Source organism: Apodemus sylvaticus, chromosome 2 (assembly GCF_947179515.1).
Source record: "Apodemus sylvaticus chromosome 2, mApoSyl1.1, whole genome shotgun sequence".
Lineage (NCBI taxonomy): Eukaryota > Metazoa > Chordata > Mammalia > Rodentia > Muridae > Apodemus > Apodemus sylvaticus.
The window spans coordinates 117,104,786-117,120,820 of NC_067473.1; the positions used below are offsets into that span (position 1 = coordinate 117,104,786).

The 16,035-nt window shown below is 47.7% G+C and overlaps 1 protein-coding gene across 2 annotated transcripts in view; it reads right to left on the bottom strand.

Moving 5' to 3' along the window:
* Anxa4 (annexin A4) overlaps nt 1-16,035 on the bottom strand; it is a 53,762-nt gene that overhangs the window by 22,091 nt on the left and 15,636 nt on the right. For both annotated transcript variants that reach the window (XM_052174226.1, XM_052174225.1), the window contains exon 2: nt 4,622-4,668. In XM_052174226.1, coding sequence (XP_052030186.1) covers nt 4,622-4,624 — 3 coding nt within the window. In that variant the 5' untranslated portion in view covers nt 4,625-4,668. The remainder of the gene's footprint in view (nt 1-4,621; nt 4,669-16,035) is intronic.

Here is a 16,035-nt window from a genome sequence, read left to right on the forward strand (position 1 = left end):
TACGGAAGGGACGTGACAGTTTGAGAGGTTAAAATGACGCATCAGCCAGCAGCGCTGGGCACAGTGCATGGCTGTCAGCCCAGCACTCAGAAGGCAGGGAATCAGGGGTTCAAGCAAGGCTAGCCTCAGCCACATACCTGGTTCAAGGCCAGCCTGTGCTAGAGAGACCTTGTCTCAAAAACACAAACCCCACACCAAACAAACATGACAAAAAAAAAAATCATTCATAGAGGCAAACCTTATCTGGATGGAGAATTCAAGCAAGGAAACACAACATTTAGGATGGGAAGTGTGTGTGTGTGTGTGTGTGTGTGTGTGTGTGTATGTGTGTGTGTGTATGTGTGTGTGTGTGTGTGTGTGTGTGTGTGTAAGAAAGGGATAGACAGGTAGGTAGACAGACTTTCTTTTTTGTTTGTTTGTTTGTTTTTTCTTTTTCTTTTTTGAGACAGTCTTTAATCTGGCCTTGAAATGAGGATGACCTTGAACTTATAACCTTCCTGCCTCCAGTCCTGAGTTCTGGGATACCAGGAATGAGGCAACAACCTGGTTTATGTGGCTCTGGGGGTCAGGAGGATCAGGAGTTGAAAGTCATCCTTGGTTACACATAGAGTTTGAGGCTAGCCCAGAATATACTTAGGCTGCCCTGGAGTTAGAGATCAGCTGACAGTACAGGCTGAGGCTATGCGTGGGAAATGATGCCGGGCAGGGTGAAATAAAAAAGACCAAAGCACATAGTCAGACTTCACACGTTTTCAAGCAAAGACTGCCAAACTTGCTGATGGATTAGTGTGGACACGAAGACAGAAACAAAAATCCAGGGTGGCTCCAGATTTCAGAGCAATCCCATGAGACTGGTGTCATTTATCCAGAGGGGACACTGAGGGAGGGTGGTCATAGCTGACATGATGGCTGTGCCGGTCAGAAGTTCTACTCTCAGGGCTAGAGAGATGGCTCAGTGGTTAAGAGCACCCAATGTGCTTCCAGAGGACCCGGGTTCAATTCCCAGCACCCACATGGCAGCTCACACCTGCCCGTGACTCCCGTTCTGGGGTTTCTGACACCCTCCCACAGACGTAGATGTGGCCAAATGAACATAAAATAAAAATAAATAAAAAAGTTTTACTTTCAAAATGCTTCCCCCTGAGGTGTCTATGCTAAGAACCTGTGTGCAGTGGTCCCCAGGACAAGTCTGGAGGTCAACCTAAATGCCACATTTGGGGCACAACAGCACTGGATGTGTTTGTTCAAACACCCGAGGGGACAGGAAACTCGAGGGTAGCAGGACTGGGACCGGGCTGGCGCTCTCAGACTGCATACATCCAGCAGTCACCAGCAGGCCTTCAAGCAGGCTTCATGGGAGTCACCCTGGAGACGTAAGAAAGCCCACAATGGGGGACAGAGGACAGAGGAAGAGGCCAGCAGCTGCGATAGTGGAATATAAAAGTTAATATTGTCATATCGTCAGCCTGACAAGATCTAGAATCTTGTCATGGAGAAAATTCCAGAGATGCCTATGAGAAGGGTAGCACCATCAGCAGCTGCCGGGACTGAACAAGAGAGACAAGCTCCTGCCTCAGCTCTCTCCCCTCTGCTTCCTGACACAGATGCAGTCTGAGCTCTCCCTGCCGTGACTCTCCGCCGTGGTGCACCCTCAGACTTGAGACTAGATAAACCTTCCTCCACTAAGTGGCTTTTCTCTGGTATTTTGTCACTTAATATGTTATTAATATACCGCAGGAGCACAGGAAGGGAGTCCGCAGACCTGACCAGAGGCTTGTCTCCAACCCTTGGCAGCTGTGTGTCCTGGAGAGGTTCACATTTCTCACATGTATGTTGAAAATAATTAAACAATTCACAGTGTTGCTGTAATAATGAAACAGGACAAAGATGGGAAAGCACTCAGCAGAGAACCCAGGAAAAGGTTAAAATAAAAACTTAGACAAGACACCAGCACCACCACCACCACCATCACTATGGTTACCACCACCACCACCACCAACAACAACATCATCATCATCATCTAAACACAACCGAGCCACATTGCCAATTAAATATAATAGAGAGATTCTTTCATCTCTCTCTCTTATACTACTTATTGATAGGAGCCAACGGGATAATGTCTGTGCTTAAATCAGATATTGCATTTGTAAAAGCTGGCAGGAACAGCGTGGGACCAAGCTGAAGGTGCTCGTGATTCTATCTGATGTGAGGATGTGAACAGGCCATCTGAGGGAAGACAGGAGCTTTATACTCTGCAGTCACTCTCACAAACCCGGCTTGAGTCCAGTCTGTATGTATGCCAGAGCGCTCTGCACTTTCCAGGCCCACTGTGGTCAAGATCCCACAAAAGTCCTCAGCTGCCTCGAGATGTGGCCGTCCTCTGCTTAGACCTCAGCCAGGAGGACTCGGTCTGCAGCTCCGCATACCCCACCAAGCACCGCAGAGAGCGGGGACATCAACCCAGACATCATCACCTGTGCACTCGTTGCTGTCCCAACCCTCAGGACCTCAGAGCGTGGCTTTAGCTGGAACAGCGTCATTGCAAATGTAAGACATCAGGAAGAGGTGCTAGTGCAGAGTCAGCCTGGACAGAACAGGGCTGGTGTCCTCATAGGAAGACAGATCACAGGCCAGGTGGCAGCGAAGGCAGACAGGGCCTCATGTCGGCAAGCGCTTTACCCCTGAACTACAGCTCAGCTTCTGAGTTCCCTGAGGTTCCTTGGAATTCCAGCACTGAAAGCTTCTGGATGGTTCTCAGACACTGAATTCAAGTTTAAACTGCATTGCTGATGCCAGTGTTATAAGATGAAGATTAACGTCTGACAGGGAATCGATAGAGGTGTTTGCAAGGGTGGTTCTGTTTACCTGGTAACATCCTACACAACTTTTTCTTGTTCTGGGGAAAGGGTGGGAGCTTTTCCCCCTTGTGAGTCTTATGAGTGTCTGTATTGATTAAATTAGGGCACAATGCACAATTATCTTTTCAAGGATGATGGGGAGGGGCAGTGTCCCCATGCCAGGAAGTCTTGTTGTGGCAGCAAAGCAAACATCACCGTGCTGGCTACTTTTGTATCAACTTGACACAAGCTAGAGTCATCAGAGAGGAGGGAACCCCAACTGAGAAATGCCTCCATAAGATCAGGCTTTCAGACATGTTCTTCATTAATTCTTGATGGAGGAGAGCCCAGCCCATTGTGGATGGCGCCATCCCTGGGCTGGTGGTCCTGGGTTCTATAAAATAGCAAGTTATGCAAGCCATGAGGAGCAAGATAGTGGGCAGCACTACTCCATGGCCTCTGTGTCAGGCTCCAGGTCCCTGCCCTGTGTGAGTTCCTGTCTTCACTGTCTTTGGTGATGAACTGTTCTGTGGAACTGTGAGTGAAAGAAACCCTTTCCTCCCCATGCTGCTTTGGTCATGGTGCTTTATCACAGCAATGGTAATCCTGACTAAGACAATCACATAGAAAGGAACCAATGAAAACAAGAAACAGGGCCAGGCTACAACTGAGGAATCACCATCGCTGTTATAGTAACAGGGAAGATGGGGGAGATGAAGGATTGGTGTAGAAGGCAGGGAACTGCAAAGCAGGTAGGTGCAGCCACATAGGTGCCCTGCCGAGCAGTGCTCAGAGGCAGAGGTCAGGGTCCACACTTGACTCAGCCATCTCCCTACTCAGAACTTCTGAGTGGGGACAGCAGATGGACCGGTCTAAGGCAGCCCAGAGGAGCATCTCCCTTCGTGCTGAACTTCACAGAACTCTCATAGGGACCCAAGTCTGAGCCTGTGCCAAAGAGATCACTAAGATCACTAAGTCCACGGAAACCTGTGCAGCTGGAAATGAAGCAGAGGGCAAGCGGGGACTGCCAAGAAGCACCCTCTGGGGCTGGTTCGAGGTGGCTCAGCAAGTTCTAGGGTTCTTGTCATCTAAGCATGATGAGCAGGGTTTGATCCCCGGGACCCATGAAAACACAAGAGAGAACTAATCCCACAAAATTGTCATCTAACCTCTCTACACAAATGGCATGTGTTCCCTGCCCAAAAATAAAAAGAAAACATCCATTTTGGTGAGCCTAAGATGAGGGCTGTCCTGAGGGATCCTCTCTGGGCGGTAGAGCATGCTTCCCTCTCAGTCTTCCTAAGTGTTCTACAATGGGAAGTTATGTTTTGCAGAGAGAAAACCATCACGTGCTTCTATACTCTCAACGTCAGAAATATGGGGGTGTCTGTGAATTCCTTTTCAGGGTCAAGCTACCACCTTGAAGTAAATTTAAATGACATTTAGAGAAAAAGAAAAAGAAAAAAGAAAAAGGCCAGGCTGGGCGGTGCAAGCCTTTAACCCTAGAACTTGGGAGGCAGATGCAGCAGAGCTTCTGCTGAGTTTGAGATCAACATAGTCCACATAGCGAGTTCCAGGACAGACAGGGCTATGTAGAGATCCTGTCAGAGAAAGGCAGAGAGAGAAAGTATGTGTGTGGGAGAGACAGAGACAGTGTGAGACAGACAGACAGATAGACATGGAGCCTGCCTTATCATGTCTTCCTGCCAGAGTCTTGTTTAAGTCACCTAAGTACACACCCTGTGCCTGCCTGTGGCTGGCACCAGGTAGGGTGAAGCACTTACCATGGCTGTAACTCACGTTCAAAGTTCAGTCACACCAGCAGAAGCTCCTGTGGAAAAAAAAGCAGAAGATATATTACTGTGACCAGGGATGTGGTATTAACAGTTACTTTGGGTACCATGTTTGCTTGAAGTTGAGCCAAGAGGAAACATATGTGATTTCATCAAAAGGTCACCTATGGAGGGGCCAGAGCTCCCGGGCCAGGCTAATCATTAAAAGATTTGAGCGGTTGAGTTTATTATGCCAACAATGTGCTTCCTGATGGCTCCTCTGTTTGGAGACACACACTACAGATGTTCTGTTGCCTTGTTGGAGTGAAGTGCTGTTGTTGACTCTCAAGACACAGAGGTTCTGAGCTAAACGCTACTGCAGGTCAGAACAGGGCGAGAAGAGATGAACTGTCTGAATCAGGAAACCAGGGTACTTAAGACCGCCCCCTTTTGTGTGCACATGTGCCCACATGTGCATTAATGTGTGCATGTACCTGCATTCTGTGTGCGCAGTCATACAGGTGTGTACTGTGTACCTGCATCTGTGTACATGCATGTGTCTGTATGTAGGTCTGCATACATATGTGGAGATGTCTGTCTGTGTGTCTTAGCAGCCTACCCTCATTCCTCAGATGCTGTTTTGTCCCTGTAATGTGACAGGAATAGAGGGACTTCCTGTCATTGATCCCTCACAAATTCAAATATGCCCTCGGTTTCCAATGCCCTCCCTCATCAGAAAAGCTTGAGTGCAAGCATCTCATCTGGGCATGGCATCTCAACACTCACAGAGCCATCCTGGAACCAGTGGGTAGAATATTTGGGAACTTGTTACAAATGCAGAATCAGTTGGGTGGAACACGCTTGTAATCTCAGAACTCAGGAGTCTGAGGCAGGAGAATTGGGAGCTCAAGGCCAGCCTGGGTTGCCTGGGACCCTATCTTTAAAAAAAAAACAATTCAAATAACAGCTTCTCTCAACAAAACTAAACATTATCACTGTTTCACTAGAGCAAGGGTCTGGAGAGACGGCTCAGTGGTTACAAGTGCCAACTGCTTTTGCAGAGGACCCGAGTTCAGTTCTTAGCATCCATGGTGGGAGGCTCACAACCATCCATAACTCCAGTCGATGATACCCTTCTCTGGTCTGCAAGGACACCCGCACACTGATGGTACACACACACACACACACACACACACACACCAAAAATAAAATGAACATGAAAGCAAAACTCCTGAGATCGGAGGTCTGATTCTGCCTCTTTAGCCATTTTCAAACAATTGCCAAAGTAGAGAAGGAGGAGGAGGAGGGGAGAGGAGGAGGAGGGGGGAAGGGGGAGGAGGGGGGAAGAGAAGGAAGGTGACATAATCCTGGTATGCAACAATTGTGTGAAATTCAAACTTCAGGGAGAACAAATTTGTCTAACATCTCCAGCTTGGCTTCAAGGTGCCTTTCTCCATAGTGAAGTGTGAACCAAACCTGCTCCTGTGACAAGCTGTTGACTCTCAGCCAATCACAAGCAGCAGCTGTTCCACCCATTTTCTGATAAGACAGATGGGAGCTGTGACCAATCAGGCTGTCTCTTGTACCCCATGTCCCTTTCTGTACATCCCTTCCTTCACTTTCTTCTGGTTTTAAGTCATGCGGTGCTGCAGAATGGGCATCGGACTGCCTTTGATCTGAGCTCTGGTCTGGTTCCAGGATCATAAGCAAAGCCTATCAAGATCCAAGACCTTTGCTATTTTGTCTTTCACATAGTTGCTGTTATGATCTGGTACCAGGAAGGAGCAGACCCAATAGCATAGCTAGAAGCAGCTCAGAGGAAATGCCATCCAAGCTGAAGGGGGAGCTCAGGCTGGCCTGGAACTTCATGTGTGTGTGTGTGTGTGTGTGGTGTGTGGTGTGTGTGTGTGGTGTGTGTATGTGTGTGTATGTGGTGTGTGTGTGTGGTGTGTATGTGTGTGTGTTATATATAACATATATATCATATATAACATATATGTATACACACACACATATATAATTATATTCAGCTCAGCTGAATGAGAACCGAATGACGGGCACAGGCAGTCGCTCTGAGTTGCAACAGAGACTCTTCCAGGTGGAGGGAACAGGTGTGCCAAGACTCTGAGACAGAAAAGAACTAGAGTGGCCAGTGATTCTATGGCTCATAATAAGACAATCACACAAAGGAAGGGAGCAAGGGAGCATGGGAACTTCTGTCCCTTCCCCTACGCCTGCCCTCTGTGCCTGCTTCTGAGGTCCATTTCTTATAAAGCATTCATGATTCATTCAGCAAACTCTTGGCCTGAGTTCTGCAAACCATTCCCACAGTCAAACTTAGGGGAGCTATGGGATCTCTTGGTTTATTGCCTGTGGGCCAGAAGTATTTCCTGTCCTAGAAGGTGATACATGAACTGGGCAGTGTGGTGGGATGGAGTCTTTAGCCCTTAACAGTATTGGAACTGGGTTAAGGTTTAGGGTACCTATTTGGAGTCAAGAAAGAACTGAAGAATTGTTTGAGGCTGACACTGAACTGCTGCTTTGAGTCCCCCTAACTGCAGAAGAACAAACGGCCTCAGAAACGTTCTCAGAGCCTGGTTTCTCTAGCCCTCTCCCACCCTCTGGTCCTTTCCAGCTTGACCTTCCCAAATTCAGTCATGTAAACCAGGCTTCCAGACCCCCACCCCGACCACCGAAGCCCTTCCACTTCCCACCGCCAAGTGAGCCACAGGATCTAGAGCGTTGAGTCAACCTTTTCCTGTATTTCTGTGTAGGAAGCTCTCTTATTTGTCTTATTTCACAGTAAATCGCACGAGCCTCCTCACAGGTGGCTCTTGCACCACACTCAGGAGAAAGGAATGTGACACCCTCAGGTATGTGCCACAGGGTCAACCTTCTGCCCAGTTCACTGCATTTCTACATACCTGTCCATTCTCCGTGGAACCTAAACAGAAAACAAGAATCTTCCCCAGGCCTGGTGTGGTGGCATGTAGCTTTAATCCTAATGCTTAGGAGGCAGAGGCAGGCATAGCTCTCTGGGTTTGAAACTAATCTGGCCTACATAGTGAGTTCTAGGACAGCCAGGGCTACACAGTGGGACTCTCTGTCTTTAATGAAAGAAAAAAAAAAAAACCTCAGAGTTGTCCTTGCGTGTTCAGGGTCTTCATTGGTGAAGACTTGGCTCTTGTATATAACTTTAATTAAATAAACAAGTTAAGCTTTTTGTGTGTTAAACTTCTTGTTATAGGACTGTTGGCCGTACCACATCTTTCTGCAGTGCATGGCACCAGATATGAGGAGTTCGAGGCCAGCCTGGGTTACATGAGGTCTTGTTAAAAAACGAAACAAACACAAACAAACAAACAAAAGCAAGAGCTCTGAGGAGACACAAGACAAGCACACGGGCCTGAGCTCAGTCCCCAGAGCTCACGCATAAAGAGGCGCTGGTGCTCACTTGTAAGCTCAGCACTAGGGCGGTAGAGACAGGCAGGCGCCTCAGCTCCACTGCTGGCAAGCCTGTTCTACAAGGCCAATGAGAAAACCTGTCTCAAAAAAGGGTACACTGTACCTGAGGAATAACTCAAGAATCTGTCTTCTGGTATCCACATGAAACAAACACACACACACACACACACATACACACACACACACACACACATATGGGGAGCTACTGAATTAAAGAATTAGACTATGAAGCAGCTTCGGCTGTGAATTCAGGGCCATCTCTGAGTAAAGGTTCTTGTGGATGGGATGAAGCACTGAGGAGAGCTCTGCTCTACAGACTTGTCAGGTAGGAGGAGGGCAGCGACAAGAACCTGCTGACACTGAGAACAGAGCCACCTTGCAGTCAGGGACTGCAGAGAACCCATTGTGAGGCCTGATTACCCTGATGGACATTCGTTCTCTCCACGTAGCTACCGACAGAACACAGCAAACAACACAGCTGCTATGCTCGCTCACATGTGCTACAGACAGCACGCACTAAGCGCAGGTATGGAAACCGCATGCGCCTGGCTTCCTGGTGATTGAGACAGCCCCCCTCCCACGTGCCCATCACCAAGCCAAGGCCCTGCTTGTAGGAAGGCAAAAAGAGATCACATGTCCCTTTTATCTAAACTCAGCATTTTTAGCCCAGGCTGGCCTTAAACTCCATATGTAGTTTGGGATGGTTTTGAACTTCTGATGCTCCTGCCTCCTCTGACATGCTGGGATTACAGGCATGCACCACCATGATTAATTTATGAGTACTAGAGATTAAACCCAGAGCTTCTTGCATGCTAGCCAAGCACTCTACCAACCGAGCTACATCCCCAGCCTGGAGAGCACATTTCTCAATGATTATTTAACGATAAGGCGAGTGAAGTCTAGCAAGAAGGCTCCGTGGATGAAGGAGCTTGCTGCCAAGCCTCAGGACCTCGGTTTGATCCCTGGGACACATATGGCTAAAGGGAATAACAGACTTCCAAAAGGTGGCTTCTGACCACCACACTTATTGTGTGTCCACACACAAACACATCAAATGGGCAAAACAAACAAACAAATATGTAATTAAAAGTAAAAGATAAAGTGAATGAAACAAAAATGAAGGCAAAACCAAGTCATGAGCAGTCTCCAGCCACCTGCCCTGTTCTACACCACCCGAGGAAGGCATCTAGAAACACATCCCTCCCTCCCCAAGGGTGATTCTGCCAGTTCAGCCCCGCTGCTGCTGCTGCTGCTGCTGCTGCTGCTGCTGCCACTTAGGAAGAGACAGCAAGTAAGAGGCAGGGAAGGAGGACACCTTCCAAAGGGGAGGACCTGGACTAGGAACCTTTCCACTGCTTCCTCCTCCACAAGAAGTGGGGAGAGTCCCAGAGCCGTGCCTTCTGGGACATCCGGTCAAGGAGCCAGGAATAGTTTACTAAGAAAACAAGGACCGAGTCTCAGACAGACAGTTTCTGTGGAGCCGTGGAGAGCAGGCATTGCAAGTCCATTTCATGGCGGTGGATAATGCCTGTGAAGTTAGTCCACCAGCCTGCTTTCTAACCGTGTCAAGCTGCTAGCAAGACCACATAGGCTCTTGAGAATGACAAGGGGGAAGAACAGCAGATGGTAGGCTTAACAATTTAACCGGATCTAGAGTCATCTCGGAGGCAAATGTCTGACCACCCCTGTGGGGAAGTTTGCAGGCTGCACTGAGTGCACTGAGGGGAGGATGCGTCCTAACTGTGGGCAGCTCCATCCCCTGGGTGGGGTCCTGGCTGAGTGGAAAGGAGGCTGCGAGCTGAGTACCAGGCTTCATCTCTCTCTGCCTCCTGACTGGATGCTGAGTGACGCTGCGCTGCCTCCCGCTCCAGCTGCCTTCCACTCGGTGATGGACTGCTCTCACGTTCTGGGCCAGAACTATCACATCTCGGGGGGCATCTTCCCACCCATCTTGCCTCTCAAAGCTTCATTACAAAGTCTCCTTGCCCAGTGGTGCTCAGTCTGTGCCACAGACTGCTCTCTCAGCTTCCTGCGTGTCTTGGACCTTTCTCTCTGAGGGCCTGCCTAGGAGTCCCTAAACTGAATTATGGACTATATTTACAATGACTCAAAATTACGTTGGAGTTTTAAAAACTCCACAAAGAGCTTTTACTCTGAAATATTGCAAACACATGTCTGGGGCAGTCAATAACCCCAAAAGCATCAGGAGTGTCCCAGATGAAAAGTGACAATGGAAGGTGACCCATCCTTTCAGAATCACCTGAAACTCCAGGGGATGTTCAGAGCCTTGTGTGGAGAGACCTCCACTTCCACACCAAGTGCAAGTGTGCATACAGGGTGTGGCACAGGAGGGCTTTGAAGGTATAGTTTAAGCCAGATGTGGTAGTGCACACCTGTTATCCCAGCACACGGGTGGGTGAGGTGGAAGGATTTCTGAGGGTAGATGGGGCTATGCATTGAAACCACGACTTAAAAAGAAAACATACTGTTTTAGAGCAACTGGGAGCAAGCTGGATATGTTTATATGAGACTGACACAAACCACAGTTTCAGAAAGGAAACTCAGCTGTCAGTGAGTCACCTGCTTCGTGGAAGATTACATACATAATTTACAATGGATTCACAAGGAACACTGGGATGTCAAGAACACATCTCTCTCATTTCCCAGGTTGCCATCTGGAAGGGTTAATGTGCACAGCCCCACTAGTGGCCATACTGTGTGCCTGTCAATGCAGTGTCACTCCACTAAGCTGAATGCTGACTCGGCGCCATATTTACCATGGGGGCTGAACTTCTGGTGAACACAGTATCTCTGTGCAGGGAACCTCTGCTTTCCATGAGACCCCAACTTAACCCTGGGACCTCCATTCAGATTCCAGACACTGACCCACACCCCAGGACAGGCACCCTGAGCCTTTTCTGGACATGGACTTCTTTGTACTGTGTTCTAACTCTGGAATATTCTCGAGTCTCTGGAGTCACAAGTGAGTGACTCACTCTTCGCTGGAACACAGTTTCATTTTACATCCAGCAATGACAGATTTAACTTCTGGTCCTCGGAGTTAGTGGAGGGTGTGGGTGGGCCACACCCAAGTAGGAAGGCTTTCAAAACTGCCAATGACATTGGAAAGTAACAGTGAGTGTCTACTCTTTCTTGGAACTTGTGTCTTTCTTGAGGCAGGTTTTGTTGGAGTGATGAGGTTTGAGTTGGGGAAATAGGTATTTCCAAACCTTTAATCAAAGGCAGGATGTATAAATTACGTTAATGTAAATTTTAAAACACCCATAATGAGTGAACTTACAGGAGGTCATTGTTCCAGGCAGAGCCCTGGCTGGCTTTAGGTGTCCATAGATCCAGATGCAGTCCTAGGAGCTGGTTCCACTTCAGCAAGATGGTTCAGTGGACAAAGAATTGTCATGCAAACCTGAAGACTGGGGCTCAGATCCCCAGAACCCACACAGAAGTCCTGTAGGCATGGCAGTCTGTCTGTAACCCCAGCTCTCTGGGGACAAGGATGGGGATTCCCAGGGCAAGCCGGCTAGCCAGAGCACTGGGAAGCAGCAAGCTGCAGGCTGAGAGAGATAGAGAGCAAAAGACAGACAGCTGGACAGACAGAGACAGAGGAACACAGAGAGAGAGACAAAGAAGAGAGACAGAGGGACGCTGCCTCAATAAACATGGTGGAGAGCACTTAAGGAGCCCACACAAGATTTTTCTAAAACCTACTTATAGCACCATGGAAAACAATAACAGTGTCAGTCCACAACCCCCAAGACACATATTTCACATACAGCTTACACTTAACCTTGGCTAACAGACTAAGAAGTCATTATTTTATACTGACTGGATTTTGAAACACCCCGACACATCTCCGCTCTCCTCGCATTTCTGTCAAGGTCTGGACTCGATTCGAATGTCTCCGTAATCTAAGCAGCAGAGGGAGCCAGGCATACACAGACTATGGAGTTCACCCTGACCTCAAACTCTGGACAATCCTGCTTCGGCCTTCTAAGGGCTGGGGCTTCAGGCATGAGCTGCCGAGCCCAGCTTCCTCTGCCCTGTCTGAAATCCACCAGACCGCCACAGTAACAAAACCTGACTGAGATAAGTCCTATGTTGTAGAAGCAAAGTTAAAAAAAATCTTCATTTGGTCAAAGCAAAACGAGTCAACATGGACTAGGTGGTTGTCAGAAAAACTGGTTGGGCCATGCATGTTAGCTCAATCCTTACCTTGTTAAATGTCTTGCCTCAGTTTCCCCAGGCAGGGGTTATTACAACAGATTCTGTAAATGTAGCTAGTGACATTCTCAGACCTGCATTTGCCATCTTGATGTTTCAGACTCTCTCTCCCCCTCCCACCCTTTCTCTCCACAGCTCTTAGCAGTGCCCGTGGACTGGAGACCTCTGGAATTCTCATTGGCTGCACCATTTTGGTGGTAGTAGTGGTAAGATTTTTAAAAATTGTTTTAGCCAGTGGTGTTAGCATATGCCCCTTTAATCCCATTACAGAGACAGGAGTATCTATGTGAGTTTGAGGCCAGCCTGGTCTATGGAGGGAGTTCTAGGACAGCCAGGACTACACCAAGAAACCCTCTCTCAAAGAAAGAAACAAAAAGGTTTTCTACCTTTTAACTTGCAGAGAAAGCCGATTCTCCCCTTCTCCAGACAGCAGCAAGAAAAACACGTTCCAAGACAGACAAAGTCTCGCTGAGGTGTCCTGTGCACGCAGTCACTCTGTCAGTGTTCTCTGAATGAACGTCTGCTCTGCTCACACTTTAACTTCCACCACTACACCCTTCAGAATGGAGCATTATCGTGAATGCCTTATCTGCTCAAGTGTAATCTATCATTAAAGCAAAACTCCTGAAGGCCATTAAAAATTACCTCACTGCATTTCCTGGTGAGGGCTCTGCAGCCATCCCGTGTCACCTCCCAGCGTCCCAATGCCCCTCAGTAGCAAGCTTACTCCTCCACACCTTGTTCTCTCAAGCAAAAGGGAGTTCATTATTAAATCAATATTGGCCATTGAGTTGTATTATATCAGGTATTTTATCAAGACCATATCGTTTGTCCCTTGCATCCAGAGAAGCGAGAGTGATCATTTACACTGTAGGGAAATTAAGCATGGGGTTCCGGGTCACTTGCACGGGGGTGAAAAGGTCTTCATTCAGATCCCATGTTCTCTGTGTTATACCATGTCAATACATGATGTGCATACATGTAAATTAAGTCTAAAGGACGATTTCAATTCTAGAAGCTTTCCAAATAATAATGGGATACAAACTTTAAGTTGTTAGGGCTGGAGAGATGGCTCAGCAGCTAAGAGCTTATATTACTCTCGCAGAAGACCCAAAGTTGGTTTCCAGCTCCCACATTGTGAGGTTTTCAACAGCCTATAACTCCAGCGCCAGGGGATCTGACACCTAAGGCCTCCACAGGCATTGTAGTCATTTACACACACACTCTGCCTCCCTGTGGACAACATGCACACACATAACTAAAATGTTAAAGAATGAATCTTTTTTTTAAAAAAACACAAAACTTTAAATTGGTACATTTCTTTCTATATCAGATGTTTTCTTGTTTTTGTTTTGTTTTGTTGTTGTTGTTTTGCTTGTTTGCTTATTTTTCTTTAGCAAATTGGATGCAAAAGCTAAAACAACTAGAAAAATACTCTTCCCGGATGAACTGGCCAAGACTGGAGCACAGTTGATCTGGCAAAGGGCTGGCTGCCAGTCGACAGCAGAAGATGGTGCCATGCAAATCCAGAAGCACGCTTCTAACTGCCACAGCCCTGTCCAGGCTCAGCCACGCAGCCTGTGGGAGAATGCCCCTTGGAGCTGACTCATGGCTGGCAGCGTGCCTTCTCCCGATGAGGCCACAGAATCCCAACAGGCACATTCTGTGCCCACCTTAGAACAGAACAGGGCTGGCATCCAGCACATGCAAGTGGGGGGGTCAGGGCTGAGCCAACCATAATGTGCTGGACACAGTGGCCACACCCATAGCCACAGGAGTGCCCATAGTACTCGGGAGACCTATACAGGATAGAGTTAGATACAGCTGAGTTATATAACAAGATCTGGGCGCTCTCTCTCTCTCTCTCTCTCTCTCTCTCTCTCACACACACACACACACACACACACACACCAAGAAGTGCTGCCAGCTCCAGCAGTTCACTGGAGAATGATGTCATTGGTTAGTCTGACTCCTGAGTCTGTGGGGTTAGACGCAGTGATGCCACTGGCTATTTGTCCTGTGTCTGCAGTTTGAAGAGTACCTGGCAGACACCAGCAGGAGAGTGAGGAGCACCAGAAAGAGCTCTTCTGGGTTTTGCTATGGACAGGAAGTACTAGGAGCTTTCATGCAAAGCCTCTGACAGGACAATGAAATGGTACAATTTTTCAAGCCCAGACTTTGCTTTATGCTATCACGGCCATGCCCTCCAGGTTTAAAACACAACTCTTGTGTGTGTCAGTTAGAACTAACTGGGTTTCCTTATTTCAGATCAAACTGCCAAGCACACTGCAGCTGAAGTAATAATGAGAGCACACAAAGGAGACAGGAATACAGGGCTGGAGAGATGGCTCAGCACTTAAGAGCACTTGCTCTTGCCAAGGACCTGGGTTCTATTCCCAGCACCCACATGGTGGCTCACAACCATCTGTAACTCCAGTTCTTAGGGATGCAACACCTTCTCTGTTCTCTGTGGCCACTGCATGCATTTGGTGCATATGCGTACTTGCTGGTCAAAACATCCATACACATGAAATAAAAGTAAATCAGTCTTTACTGTCTTTTGAGACATGGTCTCATTGTATAGTCCTGGGTGTCCTGGAACTCTCTATGCAGACCAGGCTAGCCTCCAACTCACAGAAATTCTCTACTTCCTGAGTGCTAGGATCAAAGGCATGTGCCACTATACCCAGCTAATAAATCTTTTAAAAGAGGAAACAGGACTAGAAATGGGGATGGGTAGGTCCCAGAGAAGACAAATTCCTGCCAGGTTGGATTATTGAGGTACAGAAAACTTTAGGGAGCATCTGGCCCTGATTTTCAAGTGGTAAACGGCCTAACCGATGGCAAATGATGGCAGAGTGCCCACAGTAGCTCAAAGGTTCTCTGTGCTGACTCATCGTGGGCAGTACAGGTGGACCTACAACCAGAGAGCCTGTGCTGTCCTTCTGATAAGTTCCCATCCAAGGGCAGAGAGGGAAGCCAGCTAACCGTTAATTTAGATAAAGATTTCCCATTGAAGACGCTCAGAACAGAATTCTCCTTAGAGCTCATCCCATCTTCCCTCCAAAATAGAGTGGTAGAGTGCTGTGGGCCATTTGTTCTCAAATCGTTATATACATACTTCCTATGTATAGACCAAGGTATGGTTTCTCATGTTTCAGTTTCCTCGTGGGCTATATAGAATCAATACCAAGAATTAGTAACATGGAAAGTAATCAAGCTATGATTGATTCTTAGAATTCTTAGAATGGTAAACACACTGTGAACCCAACAACATTTCTCTATTCTATTTATTACTATTTGTTCCAGAACAATCTGGCCCCACGTGTGAGAACTGGCTGTACATGGCAGTGGAACCAAATGAAAGAGATCCAGGATTGTTCTCAGTGAAACTTACTGGCACTTAGTGATGAAGAGGCTTTTACCCAACAGCAGGGCCAAGTGGCTCACCCAACCCAGAAATCACCTACCTTACCTCAAGTGAGCATCAAAGAGACGGGAAATCCTAGCACCAGAGTCTGGTAGTAGTAAAGGCCCCCATTCATCATCACCTTGATGATGTTTGTTTGTTTGTAAGTTAGGAAGCCACATGGAAAGGAGAGGTTGAAGAGCAACCAGAACTATTCAGGGGCAATCATGGTGGTTAGATGGAAGATGGCTGCTGTCAGGCCAGGGTAACCCTGCAGGTCATTTTCTCACAATAGACTTTCCCACTACATGTC